This window comes from Myotis myotis, unplaced genomic scaffold (genome assembly GCF_014108235.1).
Source record: "Myotis myotis isolate mMyoMyo1 unplaced genomic scaffold, mMyoMyo1.p scaffold_m19_p_22, whole genome shotgun sequence".
NCBI lineage: Eukaryota > Metazoa > Chordata > Mammalia > Chiroptera > Vespertilionidae > Myotis > Myotis myotis.
In genome coordinates, this window is record NW_023416327.1 from 3,454,359 (window position 1) to 3,469,234 (window position 14,876).

The window sequence follows — 14,876 nt, forward strand, 5'->3', positions numbered from 1 at the left end:
ATCTCTGGTTAAAAGTCTCATTTTGATCATGTATATATTTTTTGAAAATTTGCTGAATTGACTTTGAGTTTTCTTGTAGCTCATTGAGCTTTGTCAAGACAGCAATTTTGAATTCTTTTTCAGCTAGATCACAAATTCCATGCCTTCGAACTCAGTGGAGAATTGTTTTCTTTTTGCAATGACATGATTTCTTGGTTTTTCGTGTTCCTTGCAATTTTTCACTGCTGTTTTCACATTTGAAGCAGCAGACACCTCCTAAGGCTTTGCTAGGTAGCTTCTATGGGGTGTTGTGTTTGATGGTGTTATATTATCTGGGTTTTCTCCCTCTCTATGGGTGCACCTCCTGCATTCATGCTCCCTCTTGTGACTGAATCCTTAAGCTTTTATGGCTTCTCTGGTTCTTACAACTCGCTGGAAACCTCTCTTGTTTTCCAGAAGGTGGTGGTATAGCTCAAGTATGTGGTTTCTCCCTTGCCCATTTTCTGAGTGGGCTCCCTGTCTGCCAGAATTCTCTCTTGTGCTGCACACAGAAGCACACACAAGGAGCTGGCACAGAGGGAGGGGATGTGTGGGTTTAGTGCTCAGGCGGTAGGGGTGCCTGCAGACCCAGTGGGAGATCCCTGGGTGTGATACGCCCAGAGGCTGGCGGGTGGACTTCCTTCCTGCTGCATCTGATTCCTTTCATTCCCTTTGAAATTCTCACCTGCCTCTTTCCCAGCCCTTCGCCCTCCCAGCCAAGGAGGTCCTGCTGGGCGGTTCTAGCCTCTTTCTGCACAGCTGGGTAGCCAGGCACTCACTCACGCCTTCCCCTCTTCCACGGGAGAAGTGACCACAGCCTGGAGAGGTGGCCACAGCCTGGAGATCAGCACCTGAGAGGTGGCCACAGCCTGGAGATCAGCACCTGAGAGGTGGCCACAGCCTGGAGATCAGCACCTGAGAGGTGGCCACAGCCTGGGAGATCAGCGCCTGAGAGGTGGCCACAGCCTGGGAGATCAGCGCCTGAGAGGTGGCCACGGCCTGGAGATCAGCACCTGAGAGGTGGCCACAGCCTGGGAGATCAGCGCCTGAGAGGTGGCCACAGCCTGGGAGATCAGCACCTGAGAGGTGGCCACAGCCTGGGAGATCAGCGCCTGAGAGGTGGCCACAGCCTGGAGATCAGCACCTGAGAGGTGGCCACAGCCTGGAGATCAGCATCTGAGAGGTGGCCACAGCCTGGAGATCAGCACCTGAGAGGTGGCCACAGCCTGGAGATCAGCGCCTGAGAGGTGGCCACAGCCTGGGAGATCAGCGCCTGAGAGGTGGCCACAGCCTGGGAGATCAGCGCCTGAGAGGTGGCCACGGCCTGGAGATCAGCGCCGGAGAGGTGGCCACAGCCTGGGAGATCAGCGCCTGAGAGGTGGCCACAGCACAGCCTGGAGATCAGCACCTGAGAGGTGGCCACAGCCTGGAGATCAGCACCTGAGAGGTGGCCACAGCCTGGAGATCAGCACCTGAGAGGTGGCCACAGCCTGGGAGATCAGCGCCTGAGAGGTGGCCACAGCCTGGAGATCAGCACCTGAGAGGTGGCCACAGCCTGGGAGATCAGCGCCTGGGCAGTGTTTCCCTAGGTGGTGCGTGCTGGGAAGTTGCCCTTACCGCTGCCTCTGCTGTGACCAAGCTGGTTTTTTTTGGTTTTTTTTTTGCTCTACTGCAGTGGTTCCCAACCTGTTTTTGGCCATGCCCCACCTAAACATCTCTAAAATCCTGATCCCCCCTTCCTCCCCATCCCCCCGCCCCCGTGACATGCAATTCTTATTACAAAAGTGAACATCTTTTCACGTGGAGGAAGCCTAAAAGGCCATTAACCCTTTGCGGTCGTTTGTCTACTCTCAGCCACCAAAGCTTTTTTACCGTTCCGGTCGTATGTCTGCTCTCAGCCACCACAGCAAGGAACCGTACGAATCTTAACTCTATTCATTCATGTATCAGTTCATAATTTCTCTGAAAGCTCTTAAGTGTCTAAGTGACCTTGTCACGAACCAAAACATTGCCCCGACAAATCGGAGATATCGAAACTCAATATAAACAAATGCGATCGTTCCACACTCGCCATGCAGAACACCGTGGCGAGTCAGTCGCCTTTTGAGAGTGAAGAAATCGACAAGCTTCGGAGATACTTCGCAGAATTTCAAATAAAGCTTTACAAATTACGTTTAACTGTAATTAGGCATTCTCGCTTATTAAGATATTTCAAAATAATACTCCAAAATGGCAAAAAGAAAGTTACCGAAAGAAGTGTACTTACTGCGAATCTGAAAGTAACGATGAAGAGTTTTATTTTGGCACCTTGAATACTGACTCTGACGTAGAAAGTGATAACGTTTGTAGTGATTCTACTAACAGTGACGTAGTTCCAAAAAAGAATTAATAAATCTTGTTTATCCTTCATAATCCTGCATGTTATGTATCACTGCTCTTTCAATGGAAATTAATTCCGACCAGTACGACACCCATGTCCAAATTTAATACGACCACAAAGGGTTAACTTGGTCTAAACAAGCTTCCAAAGAACATGGCATCCATGAAAGAGAAAAATAAAAGAACAAATGGACAGTTGAAGTACTGAGGAAGAAATCACTAAGAAATTGTTAAATAATAATAATATGAAATCATATGAAAAAATAGCAAATAAAGTTTCAAAACATAATAGAGAACTAAAATGCATAAATATGTCACATATATATTCATATACTATATCTGAGGCCCTTAGAACCATAAGAAATGCAAAAAATTCACTGTTAATAACTCATTCTCGAAGTGCTTCCCTTAAAAATCAAATTGTCCCTCTGTGGGGCGCGTGCCCCACTTTGGGAACCGCTGTTCTAGTAGTATGCTGGAATCTCCCTGCAGGACGTCAGGACCTGTGCAAATTCTCTTTCTCGTCTGTATGTCTGCCCAGGTCAGCATTGGCATTCTCTAGGTTTACATTCCAGCCGTGGAAGAGGGGTCTGGGCAGGCCTGTGGGTCCACTGGTTCCACAGGCGGTACCGAGTTTTGTCTGCCTGTCACTGCATGTCTGGGTGGGTGAGCCCCACCCCCAAGCCCCCACAACACCCACAGGGGAGCTTTTATTTGCTGACGGATGGCTAATTGGTTGTTTAAAAAGGAACATCTTACTCTGCTGTGTTATTGACAGCATTCTGCTTTTTACAAATTACCATTTAATTATTAAAGCAGGTCCCTTATTTAAAGGCCTATAGTAGGACACTTATTTTTAGCAAGACTTGAGTCACTGAATACCAGATAATGAGACAATATTGCATGTCTTTTTAAACATTATAGAATTATGATTTTTTGATAAACCGAAGCTTTTTTTTAAACAACTCTCTCCTCCTCCTTTCCTTCACTGTCCACCCCAGTATTTAGGCTAAATATGAGGTGTTTGATTGTTTTCGATATGCATTTGGCCCTTGAGCAAGGCGGGGTTGAATTGTGCAGGTCCACTGATACGCGGATTTTTTTTCAGGTGACCCACTCAGTTCACTGGACCTGTGCAGTTCAAACCTGTGTTGTTCAAGGACCAGCTGGCAGCTGGGAATCTGCATGTGCAGAGGGCAGTTTAATTTCTATGTGGGTTTTCAACTGCGTGGGGGGTGGGCACCCCAAATCCCATGTTGGCCAAGGTTCCAAGCTGTAGTCTTTACGGCAAACATCTTTTGTTTACCTCTCATGCTAGGTCAAGGTAGAGACTAGAATTATGGGCAATATACTTAAAGAAGTTAAATAGCGAGTGGGAGTCTGCATGCCTGAAGCTTGTTTCTCTGTTCCTGCTGCAAAGCCAGCCACCGATTTCATGTCCCAGCAGAGGACTGGCTGCCCTGCCCTCGGAGAAGACAGCCCTCTTTGCCCATCACTGAAGGAAGAACCGTTCTGTTTCAATTTAAGTGTTTAATTCATTAGGATTTAAATGGAAACAGTTGTGTCTAGGGTGGATTTTGGTGATTCTGCTTGGTCATAGCACATAGATGGTGGTGTGTGAAACTTGTCAGATTAAAAGCCCTCTTCCCCAGCCCTAGGCTTTCCCGGGGACCCTGGGGGTTGTGCAGCCCAGATGGATGGATGGATGCGATTCCTTCTCTCTGAGGCCTCTGAGCGTGTTTTCCACAGCGCCGTGCGGAGGAGCGCATGTAAATGCAAGGACTACATTCTGTCAGTCAGGGGGACGCGGGTCGCCAGCTCAGGGCCGTGGACAGCACCGCTCCGTCCCTTGGAGCCCAGCATGGCGTTAAAAGCAGAGTACGCTGGGGGCCGAGAGACCCACCCGAACGTTCAGTGAGTGCGCACGGGGGTTGGCTAATCCTCACAGTGTTGCAGAAGGCCACAGAAAAACCAAGGGACGCTTTAAAGAAAAGGAGGGACACGGTTTACTACGCCGGCGGACTCGGAATAACTTTCAATCTGAGTGAAGAAACACGCAGGGGACTTCTTTTTATATCTCCCTGTGGTCTTTGTCCCGCAAATACGGATTATGCTTCCGGTCCTTTTCGCGGGCCTTGCAAGAAGGCCCCCAGGTGTTGGGGGTCTCCAGGCCATAGCTGATGGTTGGGCCTGGCGCCAGCGTTAATAACCCTCCCTCTGGGACAGTGCACTGTTCACAGTTTCATGGCCTCTGTAACAGGTTCTACAAGACCAGTATCTGGGAAGGAGGTAGTGACTTAATTATAGGTTATCAAGAATGTACACTGAGCTTGCTGGTATGGATTCCAATTGCTAGCCCCCCAAATATCAGGGTTACATTGGAATTAGCCCTTTTTAGCCTTCTCAAAAGAATCATATGAAGTAGGCGCCATCATTACTCTCACTCACAGATGAGGGCCCTGAGGTAGGTAGAAGCCAAATGAGCTTCCCAAGGTCATGTCGCTACCAAGCGACAGGTAGGGATAAGGAGGAACTGGTGCCAGTGGAAACCTCATCCCAGCCCTGGGCTTTCTGGGACGCACAGAGGGGAACCGGAGTTTCCCTGTGTGTAGCTGTCACCGCTCCAGTGGACAGAGGGATAAGAAATTGTAGAATTCTAAAATCTTTGAGTTGATTCCTGCCCTTCCCTGATGCATACATCTTCCTTGAACATTTCCAAGGTCTCGTCCAGCCTTTGCAGGGTGATTAAGGAATTTAGTTTCTCAGGAGGCACCCGCTTTGGGGGCAGCTTGAAGTGGCAGGCAGTTCTCGAAGCCTCCCGCTCAGTCCCCTGCAGTTCCCGGAGCTTGGCTCCCTCTCCTGCGTGAGGGTAGCGGGGACTGAGATCAGGGAAAGGCCATCTTGCCATTTTCGTTGCCTCTGTTTTGTGCAGCGGAAACCCCAGCCCTTCAGAGGGAGAAGAGGAAGCCAGGTGAGCAAGGGCAGCCTGTCCTCAGTGGGAGTGGCCCTTACCCGCCAGGCCCGTGACCTCACAAGCCCTCCCGAGAGACGTGGAGATGTGCCCGCCTTTCCTCCACACAGACACGCTTACTCTGGGGCCAGCTGTGGTGCTGGACCACGTGCACCCTCGTAGGGAAGAACCCTCATAGGAAGCGAGTGTGGCTCCTGCCCAGGTTCCCGACAGGGTCCCGGGCAGGGTTTAGCAGCACCATGCAGTGCGTCCCACCATTCACTACATGCAGAACTCAGGGCAAGATCGCGAGGGTCGCTTCTGCCTTTTCCACAGTTTCACAGTTTTCTGTTGTCTGTGGGGATATGTGTGCTTCTCTTCTGCCTGCAGGTGTGTCTCCTATACAGAGCGAGGAAGCCCACATGGCCCGCACTCCCCCGCCCCTCCTTTGGATGAGCGCTTGCTCTCCTGCTGGCCTCTCCCATTGGTCTGGGGGGGGGGAGGCAAGTGGGAAACCTTCTGCCTTCCCTGTTTTTAACAGTGTTGAATGCTTTCCCTTCCCTGAAGTTGTAACTGAGGAGTCAGTGTGTTTATTGTGACCTGAAATGGCTCTGCTCCCTCCTCGTGAGGTAAACACCATTTTCCGTTCTTCTTCCTGCAGACCAGCAGCGGGCATGATGAGCACCAAGGCCTTCACGCTGGTCTCTGCCGTGGAGCGGGAGCTGCTGATGGGCGACAAGGAGCGCGTCAACATCGAGTGCGTGGAGTGCTGCGGCAAGAACCTCTACGTGGGCACCAACGACTGCTCCATCTACCACTTCCTGCTGGAGGAGCAGAGCCTGCCTGCCGGGACGGCCACGTTCACGGCCACCAAGCAGCTGCACAGACAGCTGGGCCTCCGGAAGCCAGTGTGTGAGCTGCGAGCCGCCTCGGCCCTGCACAGATTGCTGGTGCTCTGTGACTGCTCCATCACCCTGGTCCACATGCTGAGCCTGGAGCCTGTCCCCTCGGGGGCCCGCATCAAGGGGGCCGTGGCGTTGGCCTTGAACGAGAACCCCGTGAGCGGGGACCCGTTTTGTGTGGAGGTCTGCATCATCTCTGTGAAACGCCGAACCATCCAGGTGTTCATGGTGTACGAGGACCGGGTCCAGATCGTCAGGGAGGTGTCCACGCCGGAGCAGCCCCTGGCGGTGGCGGTGGACGGCCACTTCCTGTGCCTGGCTCTGACCACGCAGTACATCATCCTGAACTACAGCACGGGCGCCGCCCAGGACCTGTTTCCTTACTGCAGCGAGGAGAAGCGCCCCATCGTCAAGCGGATAGGGAGGCAGGAGTTCCTCTTGGCGGGTCCGGGAGGACTAGGTGAGCTCCTCCTGTTGCCTCTGCTACCTTCGCCTCCCATCTGCCCATTCTCTCCAGTTACCTCCACAACTGCATGCTGAAATTAGAGTGGTCACATAACCAGTTTCTTTTACATTTTCTTTTTCTTTTTTTTTCTTCTTTTTTTACATATATTTTATTGATTTTTTTTACAGAGAGGAAGGGAGAGGGATAGCGAGTTAGAAACATCGATGAGAGAGGAACATCGATTCAGCTGCCTCTTGCACGCCCCCTACTGGGGATGTGCCCGCAACCCGGGTACATGCCCTTGACCGGAATCGAACCTGGGACCCTTGAGTCCGCAGGCCGATGCTCTATCCACTGAGCCAAACCATCTAGGGCTTACATTTTACTTTTCAATTACAGTTCACATTCAATATTATTTTGTACTAGAGGCCCGATGCACGAAGATTTGTGCAATAATGGGCCTTCCTTCCCCTGGCTACCGGCACTGCCTTCGCTCCGGCCGGAGCCGCCTTTCCGCCTTCACTTGGCCTGGAGCCGCCTTTCTGCCTTCCCATGCTGCCCAGAGGCTGGGAGTGGCTGGGGCAGGGCGGGACGCTTGGTGCCTGTGTATGCAAATTAACCCGCCATCTTTGTTGGGTTAATTTGCATTCTCACTCCTGATTGGCTGGTGGGCGCCACGAAGGTACGGTCAGTTTGCATCTTTCTCTTTTATTAGTGTAGATTAGTTTCAGGTGTACAGCATAGTGGTTAGACAGCCATGTATTTTACAAAATAGACCCCTGATATTTCAAATACCCCTCTGGCAGCGTACATAGTTATTATAGTACTAGAGGCCCAGTGCACAAAAATTTGTGCACTTAGGAGGGTCTCTCAGCCTGGCCTATGCCCTCTTGCAGTCTGGGACCTCGGAGGATGTCCACCTGCTGGCTTAGGCCCTCTCCCTGGGGGGAACGGGCCTAAGATGGCAGTCAGACATCCCTCTGGCAGCCCGGCAGCCCTCAAGGGATGTCCACTTACCAGCAGGGAGCAGAGTTAAGCTGCAATCGGACATCCTTAGTGCTGCTGAGGAGGCGGGAGAGGCTCCCGCCACCACCGCTGTGCTGGCAGCCATCAGCCTGGCTTGTGGCTGAGCAGAGCTCCCACTGTGGGAGTGCACTTACCACCAGGGGACAGCTCCTGCATTGAGCGTCTGCCCCCTGGTAGTCGGTGTGTGATAGTCACCAGTCATTCCCAGTTGTTCTGCTGTTAGGGTCAATTTGCATATTACCCTTTTATTATATAGGATAGAGGCCTGGTGCATGGGTGGGGGCTGGCTAGTTTGCCCTGAAGGGTGTCCCGGATCAGGGTGGGGGTCCCGCTTGGGTGCCTGGCCAGCCTGGGTGAGGGGCTGAGGGCCGTTTTCAGGCTGGCCAAGCACCCCCAGAGACAGAATCTCCCAGCCTCTCCTTTTTTTTTTTTTTATTCTGGGATTTATTTACCTTTTATAATTGAAACTTTGTAGCCTTGAGTGGATCTCAGAGCCAGCCAGGGCGGGCAGGAAGCTTGGCTTCCTCCATTGCCAGGGGCAACCCAAGCCTCCTTCTCGCTCCAGCTCCGTGGCCACGGCCAGCTGAAAGTAGGTATCTGGGGTTTATTTATCTTCTACAGTTGAAACTTCATTGCCTTGAGTGGAGCTCAGATCCGGCCACTGCAGGCGGGAAGCTTGGCTTCCTCCTTCACTGGGGCAACCAAGCCTCCTGCTCGCTCCATCTCTGTGGCTGTGGCCTGCCATCTTGGTTGGGTTAATTTGCATATAGTCACTCTGATTGGCTGGTGGGTGTGGCTTAAGGCATAGCGAAGGTATGGTCAATTTGCATGTTTGTCTTTTATTAGTGTAGAATATTGACTGTATTCCCTGTGCTGTACGTTACATCCCTGTGACTGTTTTCTAACTGCCAATCTGTACTTCTCAATCCCTTCACCTTTTGCAAGTCCCCCAGCCCCCCTCCCATCTGACAACACTCAGTCTGCCTCTGTATCTGTGAGTCTGTGTTTTATTTGTTCCTTAGTTTTGTTTGTTTGTTGTTGTTTTTTTAATATATCTTATTGATTGTTTTGCAGAGAGGAAGGGAGAGGGATAGAGAGTCAGAAACATTGATGAGAAAGAAACATTGATCAGCTGCCTCCTGCACACCTTCCACCGGGGATGTGCCCGCAACCAAGGTACAGGCCCTTGACTGGAATCGAACCTGGGACCCCCCCAGCCCGCAGGTCGACGCTCTATCCACTGAGCCAAACCGGCCAGGGCTGTTCTTTAGTTTTATGTTGTGTTGGCATGGAGCCAGAATTTGCTCTGGGGAGAAGATTCCTTTAAGTAAATAACTATAAAAATAAAAGTCCGTAAGCCTTCCAGGTAAGATTTCCTCCAGTTCGTGGGTGTGTCACTTGATTGTTTTTGCTCTTCATTCTCAAAAGGATTTCAGGTAGCTCACCGATAGCTCTTTCCAGATGCGGAGACCTCAGTGTTACTGACATAGTTTTCTCTCTCTTTTTTTGGGGGGGGGAGTGCGGGATGGAGAGTACTGTCTGGTTTATTGGAAGATATTAAACAGCATCCCTGAACTTTGTCCACTGGTACCAGAAGCATTCCCTTAATTTTCTCTTAGTTGACTGAGATTTCATCCCAGCAAGAAGGATCTAGTAGCCAGAGCCTTGAGAGGGCTTTGGGGGTTTTGTACGGTCTTCCTAATTCTCTGCCCTGCCATGCAGAAGTTAAGAATCAGAGCTGACTTCACTGCAACCTGTGATGTTAGCTTCAGTTGTGGAGGCTCCCCTCACGGTGTGGGCAGGTGTGTGAGGTGCAGGTGTGGGGGCTCCCCTCACAGTGTGGGCAGGTGTGTGAGGTGCAGGTGTGGGGGCTCCCCTCACGGTGTGGGCAGGTGTGTGAGGTGCAGGTGTGGGGGCTCCCCCTAGGGTGTGGGCAGGTGTGTAAGGTGCAAGTGTGGGGGCTCCCCCCAGGGTGTGGGCAGGTGTGTGAGGTGCAGGTGTGGGGGATCGCCCCAGGTGTGGGCAGGTGTGTGAGGTGAAGGTATGGGGGGCTCCCCCCAGGGTGTGGGCAGGTGTGTGAGGTGCAGGTGTGGGGAGCTCCCCCCAGGGTGTGAGCAGGTGTGTGAAGTGCAGGTGTGGGAGGCTCCCCTCAGGGTGTGGGCAGGTGTGTGAGGTGCAGGTGTGGGGGCTCCCCTCAGGGTGTGGGCAGGTGTGGGGGGCTCCCCCCAGGGTGTGGGCAGGTGTGTGCGGTGCAGGTGTGGGGGGCTCCCCTCAGGGTGTGGGCAGGTGTGTGAGGTGCAGGTATGGGGACTCCCCCAGGGTGTGGGCAGGTGTGTGAGGTGCAGGTGTGGAGGCTCCTCCCAGGGTGTGGGCAGGTATGTGAGGTGCAGGTGTGGGGGACTCCCCCCAGGGTGTGGGCAGGTGTGTGAGGTGCAGGTGTGGAGGCTCCCCCAGGGTGTGGGCAGGTGTGTGAGGTGCAGGTGTGGGGAGCTCCCCCAGGGTGTGAGCAGGTGTGTGAAGTGCAGGTGTGGGAGGCTCCCCTCAGGGTGTGGGCAGGTGTGTGAGGTGCAGGTGTGGGGGGCTCCCCTCAGGGTGTGGGCAGGTGTGGGGGGCTCCCCCCAGGGTGTGGGCAGGTGTGTGCGGTGCAGGTGTGGGGGCTCCCCTCAGGGTGTGGGCAGGTGTGTGAGGTGCAGGTATGGGGACTCCCCCCAGGGTGTGGGCAGGTGTGTGAGGTGCAGGTGTGGAGGCTCCTCCCAGGGTGTGGGCAGGTATGTGAGGTGCAGGTGTGGGGGACTCCCCCCAGGGTGTGGGCAGGTGTGTGAGGTGCAGGTGTGGGGGGCTCCCCTCAGGGTGTGGGCAGGTGTGTGAGGTGCAGGTGTGGGGGGCTCCCCTCAGGGTGTGGGCAGGTGTGTGAGGTGCAGGTGTGGGGGCTCCCCCCAGGGTGTGGGCAGGTGTGTGAGGTGCAGGTGTGGGGGGCCCCCCAGGGTGTGGGCAGGTGTGTGAGGTGCAGGTGTGGGGGGCTCCCCTCAGGGTGTGGGCAGGTGTGTGAGGTGCAGGTGTGGGGGCTCCCCTCAGGGTGTGGGCAGGTGTGTGAGGTGCAGGTGTGGGGGCTCCCCTCAGGGTGTGGGCAGGTGTGTGAGGTGCAGGTGTGGGGGCTCCCCCAGGGTGTGGGCAGGTGTGTGAGGTGCAGGTGTGGGGGCTCCCCTCAGGGTGTGGGCAGGTGTGTGAGGTGCAGGTGTGGGGGCTCCCCCAGGGTGTGGGCAGGTGTGTGAGGTGCAGGTGTGGGGGCTCCCCCAGGGTGTGGGCAGGTGTGTGAGGTGCAGGTGTGGTGGCCCCCTCAGGGTGTGGGCAGGTGTGTGAGGTGCAGGTGTGGTGGCCCCCTCAGGGTGTGGGCAGGTGTGTGAGGTGCAGGTGTGGGGGGCTCCCCTCAGGGTGTGGGCAGGTGTGTGAGGTGCAGGTGTGGGGGCTCCCCCAGGGTGTGGGCAGGTGTGTGAGGTGCAGGTGTGGGGGCTCCCCCAGGGTGTGGGCAGGTGTGTGAGGTGCAGGTGTGGTGGCCCCCTCAGGGTGTGGGCAGGTGTGTGAGGTGCAGGTGTGGTGGCCCCCCCAGGGTGTGGGCAGGTGTGTGAGGTGCAGGTGTGGTGGCCCCCTCAGGGTGTGGGCAGGTGTGTGAGGTGCAGGTGTGGGGGCTCCCCCAGGGTGTGGGCAGGTGTGTGAGGTGCAGGTGTGGTGGCTCCCCTCAGGGTGTGGGCAGGTGTGTGAGGTGCAGGTGTGGTGGCCCCCTCAGGGTGTGCACAGCCTGTGGTGCTAGGGCTCTGTGATGTGCACACATTTGTGTTGAAGTGTGTCCATGTTCATTTTGCAGGTGGAGTGAGTCAGATTCATACCAGGCCTACACATCACAATTGCTTGGCAATTGTTCAGTTTCTCGTATCTTTAGGTTCACTCGTGCTTCTCTTTTTCTTTAATTTTCTGTTGTAAAAGTTGGATCATTTCCGTTGCATATTGTTGAATATGTGAGGCTGACCTTTGTGTTTCCTGCAAACGGGGAGCAGCAGAGGTTTGGTCAGATTCAAGTGTCGTTATATTTGCTGGTTTCTGAGGAGAGGCAAGACTTATTCATAGGTGGGGGGCTTCTGTCAGGGTCACACACTTTCTTGTGATTGTGTCTGTGTTGTTACTAGCTATTGGTGAGTATTGCCTACATTTAAAAAAAAAAACAATATATATATTGATTTTAGAGAGGAAGGGAGAGGGAGAGATAGAAACATCAATGATGAGAGAGAATCATTGATCGGCTGCCTTCTGGGGATTGAGCCTGCACCCTGGGCATGTACCCTTGGCTGGAATGAACCTGGGACCCTTCAGTCCACAGGCTGATGCTCTATCCACTGAGCCACACTGGCTAGGGCCTGCCTACATTTTTAAATCATACAAATTAGTGGCAAAATTCTCTGTCCCTCCTTCATGTTTGAACTGTAGTTCCTGGAGGAAGAGAAATGCCTCGCTTTGGGCAGGAGGAAAAGGTTTTCAATAAGGTGATCCCTCTGTCTTCCGGAAGTGACTTTCCAACATTATAATTTGAATCATGGATTGTAATATATACAGTGTATTCCCAGTCATCTGCGCTTGGTGGGAGTTCACTCAGGTTGAAGGGTGAGTCCCCGTCCCTGACCCTGCGCTGTGACAGCCTCCTTGCCTTTGGGTGTGGCGAGGTGCTGCAAGTCCGCCTGGCACGTTTCCTGCCCTAGATCTGGTTCCCGTGTCGCCAAGGGGCCCTGCGGTTTACAGACCGTAAGCTGGGTGCCCGAGGAGCTTGCTGCCCATTGTTTCTAGGCCTCAGCAGTAGACAGAGCTTAGAAGTTGGTCTTTAAAATTTATTTTATTGCTTTTAGAGAGAGGAAGGGAGAGAGATAGAGAGAGAAACATCGAAGTGAGAGATAAACATCAATCGATTGCCCCCCTCGTGTGCCCTGACTGGGAATCGAACTCACCACATTTTGTTGTATGGATGATGCTCCGACCCACTGAACCACCCGGCCAGCGCAGAAGTCTGCATTGTTTAAAGATGAGATCCAGTATGAGGTCATGTCGACAGAACCAGGTCAGGGCTGCGAGACACTGACCTTGTCTACCTGTGTACCTGAATCTCCTCCAGCCACGCCGAAATCTCCCTAACGGCCACCCAGCACACTTTGTCCCACAGCACACAGAACAGAATGATACCGACACAGCGGCTGCCACATGTGGTTACTGAGAAAAGTCTGATTGTTGGTGGTTCTTTTGTCCTTCGGGTGGTATGGGAATGTCTGTCACCTTACTGTGTGTTAGGTCATTTGGAGTAGTTCCCTTCCATGTGGTTATGCGCCACCGGGACATACAGTTAGATTAACTTGTTTCATTTTACTTTTGACTTTTAGAAATTGCTTTATTTTATATTTTGTTATGTAAATATTTAAAGGGTTCCAAGTCAGATTGCTACAATGAGGTATATTCAAAGAGCTTATATCCTGACTCCTTCCCCCATAGGTTTTTACGGTGTATCCTTTCATTTTTAAACAAAAATATAAACAAATATGTGACTATTTTTATCTCTTTCTTTCTTGGCTTTTTACTGAACAGTGTGTTAGGAGCCCACTTGGGAGGTTGATGCATGTTCCTGGTTGCTCCTGCATGCTGCTCTGGCGTGTGGCAGTCCCAGTTGGTTCAGTCTGCCCCCTGTTGGTGGGCATTGGGGCTTTCTCCAGTCCTAGGGGATTAACAAGGACTTGCCTTTTTGTACTTCCCCATTGTACCCACTGGAAAGCTTCTAGAGGCGGGACTGCTGAGTCAGAGATAGTGCCTGTGCACCGTGCGAGGTGTCGCCATGTGCTCGTCCGCTGGGAACTATCTATTCTTCCCCTGGCCATTTACTTGAGTGTCTTTTTAATGAGGGATGTTCCCCCTCTTGTAGGTTATAGACAAATTCATCCATATTCTCTGCTCATGATTTTATGGTTTCATTTCTTACAGTAAAGAATATAAGGAATGGATTCATTTTATCCTTTTCTATGCTCTGTTCATTATCCCAACAAATTGATTAAAGAGTCCGTTTTTCCTCACTGGTTCAGGTGGCTGCCTGCAGCGTCCACTGCATTTCCTTCTGTCATTGGGTCTGTCCGATTTCCCATTTTGTTCCATCAGGCTGTCTACTCATGAGCCAATACCTGCTTAGTGATAAAGACTTTATAGTGAAAACGTTTGATCGCAATATCTTTTTGCTGGTTTTAGTGTTAGGATTGACGGGAGACAGTAGTTGTTATTTAGAATGCATTTTTCCTTCAAGCTTACTTTGTCTCAATTACATAGATATCATGCAAAATTGTTGTTTTGCTTGTAATTGGTACAATTACTAAGTTCAAACAAACCACTATAACGAATGCAAATCCACTTTTAGCATTTGAAAACTATGTATTACATTTGCCTTTCTTTCTGAAGATAACATGTGCCCACTCCTGTATCATGAGTAATTGCTCTTAACTTTTTTGGTCTTGATTTAAATTTTATTAATTTAAATTAATATTTTAACCAATATTTTGCTGAAAATTTGATGATAAATTGACTTTATTTTTAAAAATTTATTATTTATTTATTTTTAGAGAGAGGTAGGGAGAAAGAAACATCAATTTGTTGTTCCATGTTCCACTTATTGATGCATTCATTGGTTGATTCTTGTTTGTGCCCTCACCAGGGATCGAACCTGAAACCTTTGGCATATTGGGATGATGTTCCAACCAACTGAGCTATGTAATCCCAAGGATTCTGCTGAAGTAGCTGTGTTCTGTGGAACACAACTCTCAGGGGAATATGGGCACGGAGACCTCTCCCAGCCCTCACGCTGTGCAGTGCGGAGGCCCTAGCATGACTGTTCTCGAAATGAAAAGGGCAGAAACCTTTGCCAAAACCGGTTTGGCTCAGTGGATAGAGCGTCGGCCTGCGGACTGAAAGGTCCCAGGTTCGATTCCGGTCAAGGGCATGTACCTGGGTTGCGGGCACATCCCCAGTGGGAGATGTACAGGAGGCGGCTGATCGATGTTTCTCTCTCATTGATGTTTCTAACTCTCTATCTCTCTCCCTTCCTCTCTGTGAAAAATCAATAAAAATATATTTAAAAAAAAAT

At 51.8% G+C, this 14,876-nt stretch overlaps 1 protein-coding gene across 3 annotated transcripts in view; it reads left to right on the forward strand.

Annotated features, from left to right (window-relative positions):
* Positions 1 to 14,876, forward strand: part of TGFBRAP1 (transforming growth factor beta receptor associated protein 1) — a 65,627-nt gene that overhangs the window by 17,809 nt on the left and 32,942 nt on the right. For 2 of the 3 annotated variants that reach the window (XM_036355378.1, XM_036355379.1), the window contains exon 2: positions 6,009 to 6,709. In XM_036355378.1, coding sequence (XP_036211271.1) covers positions 6,022 to 6,709 — 688 coding nt within the window. In that variant the 5' untranslated portion in view covers positions 6,009 to 6,021. Of the gene's footprint in view, positions 1 to 1,417; positions 1,611 to 6,008; positions 6,710 to 14,876 lie in introns of those variants that run through there. The other variant, XM_036355381.1, reaches the window with a different exon arrangement.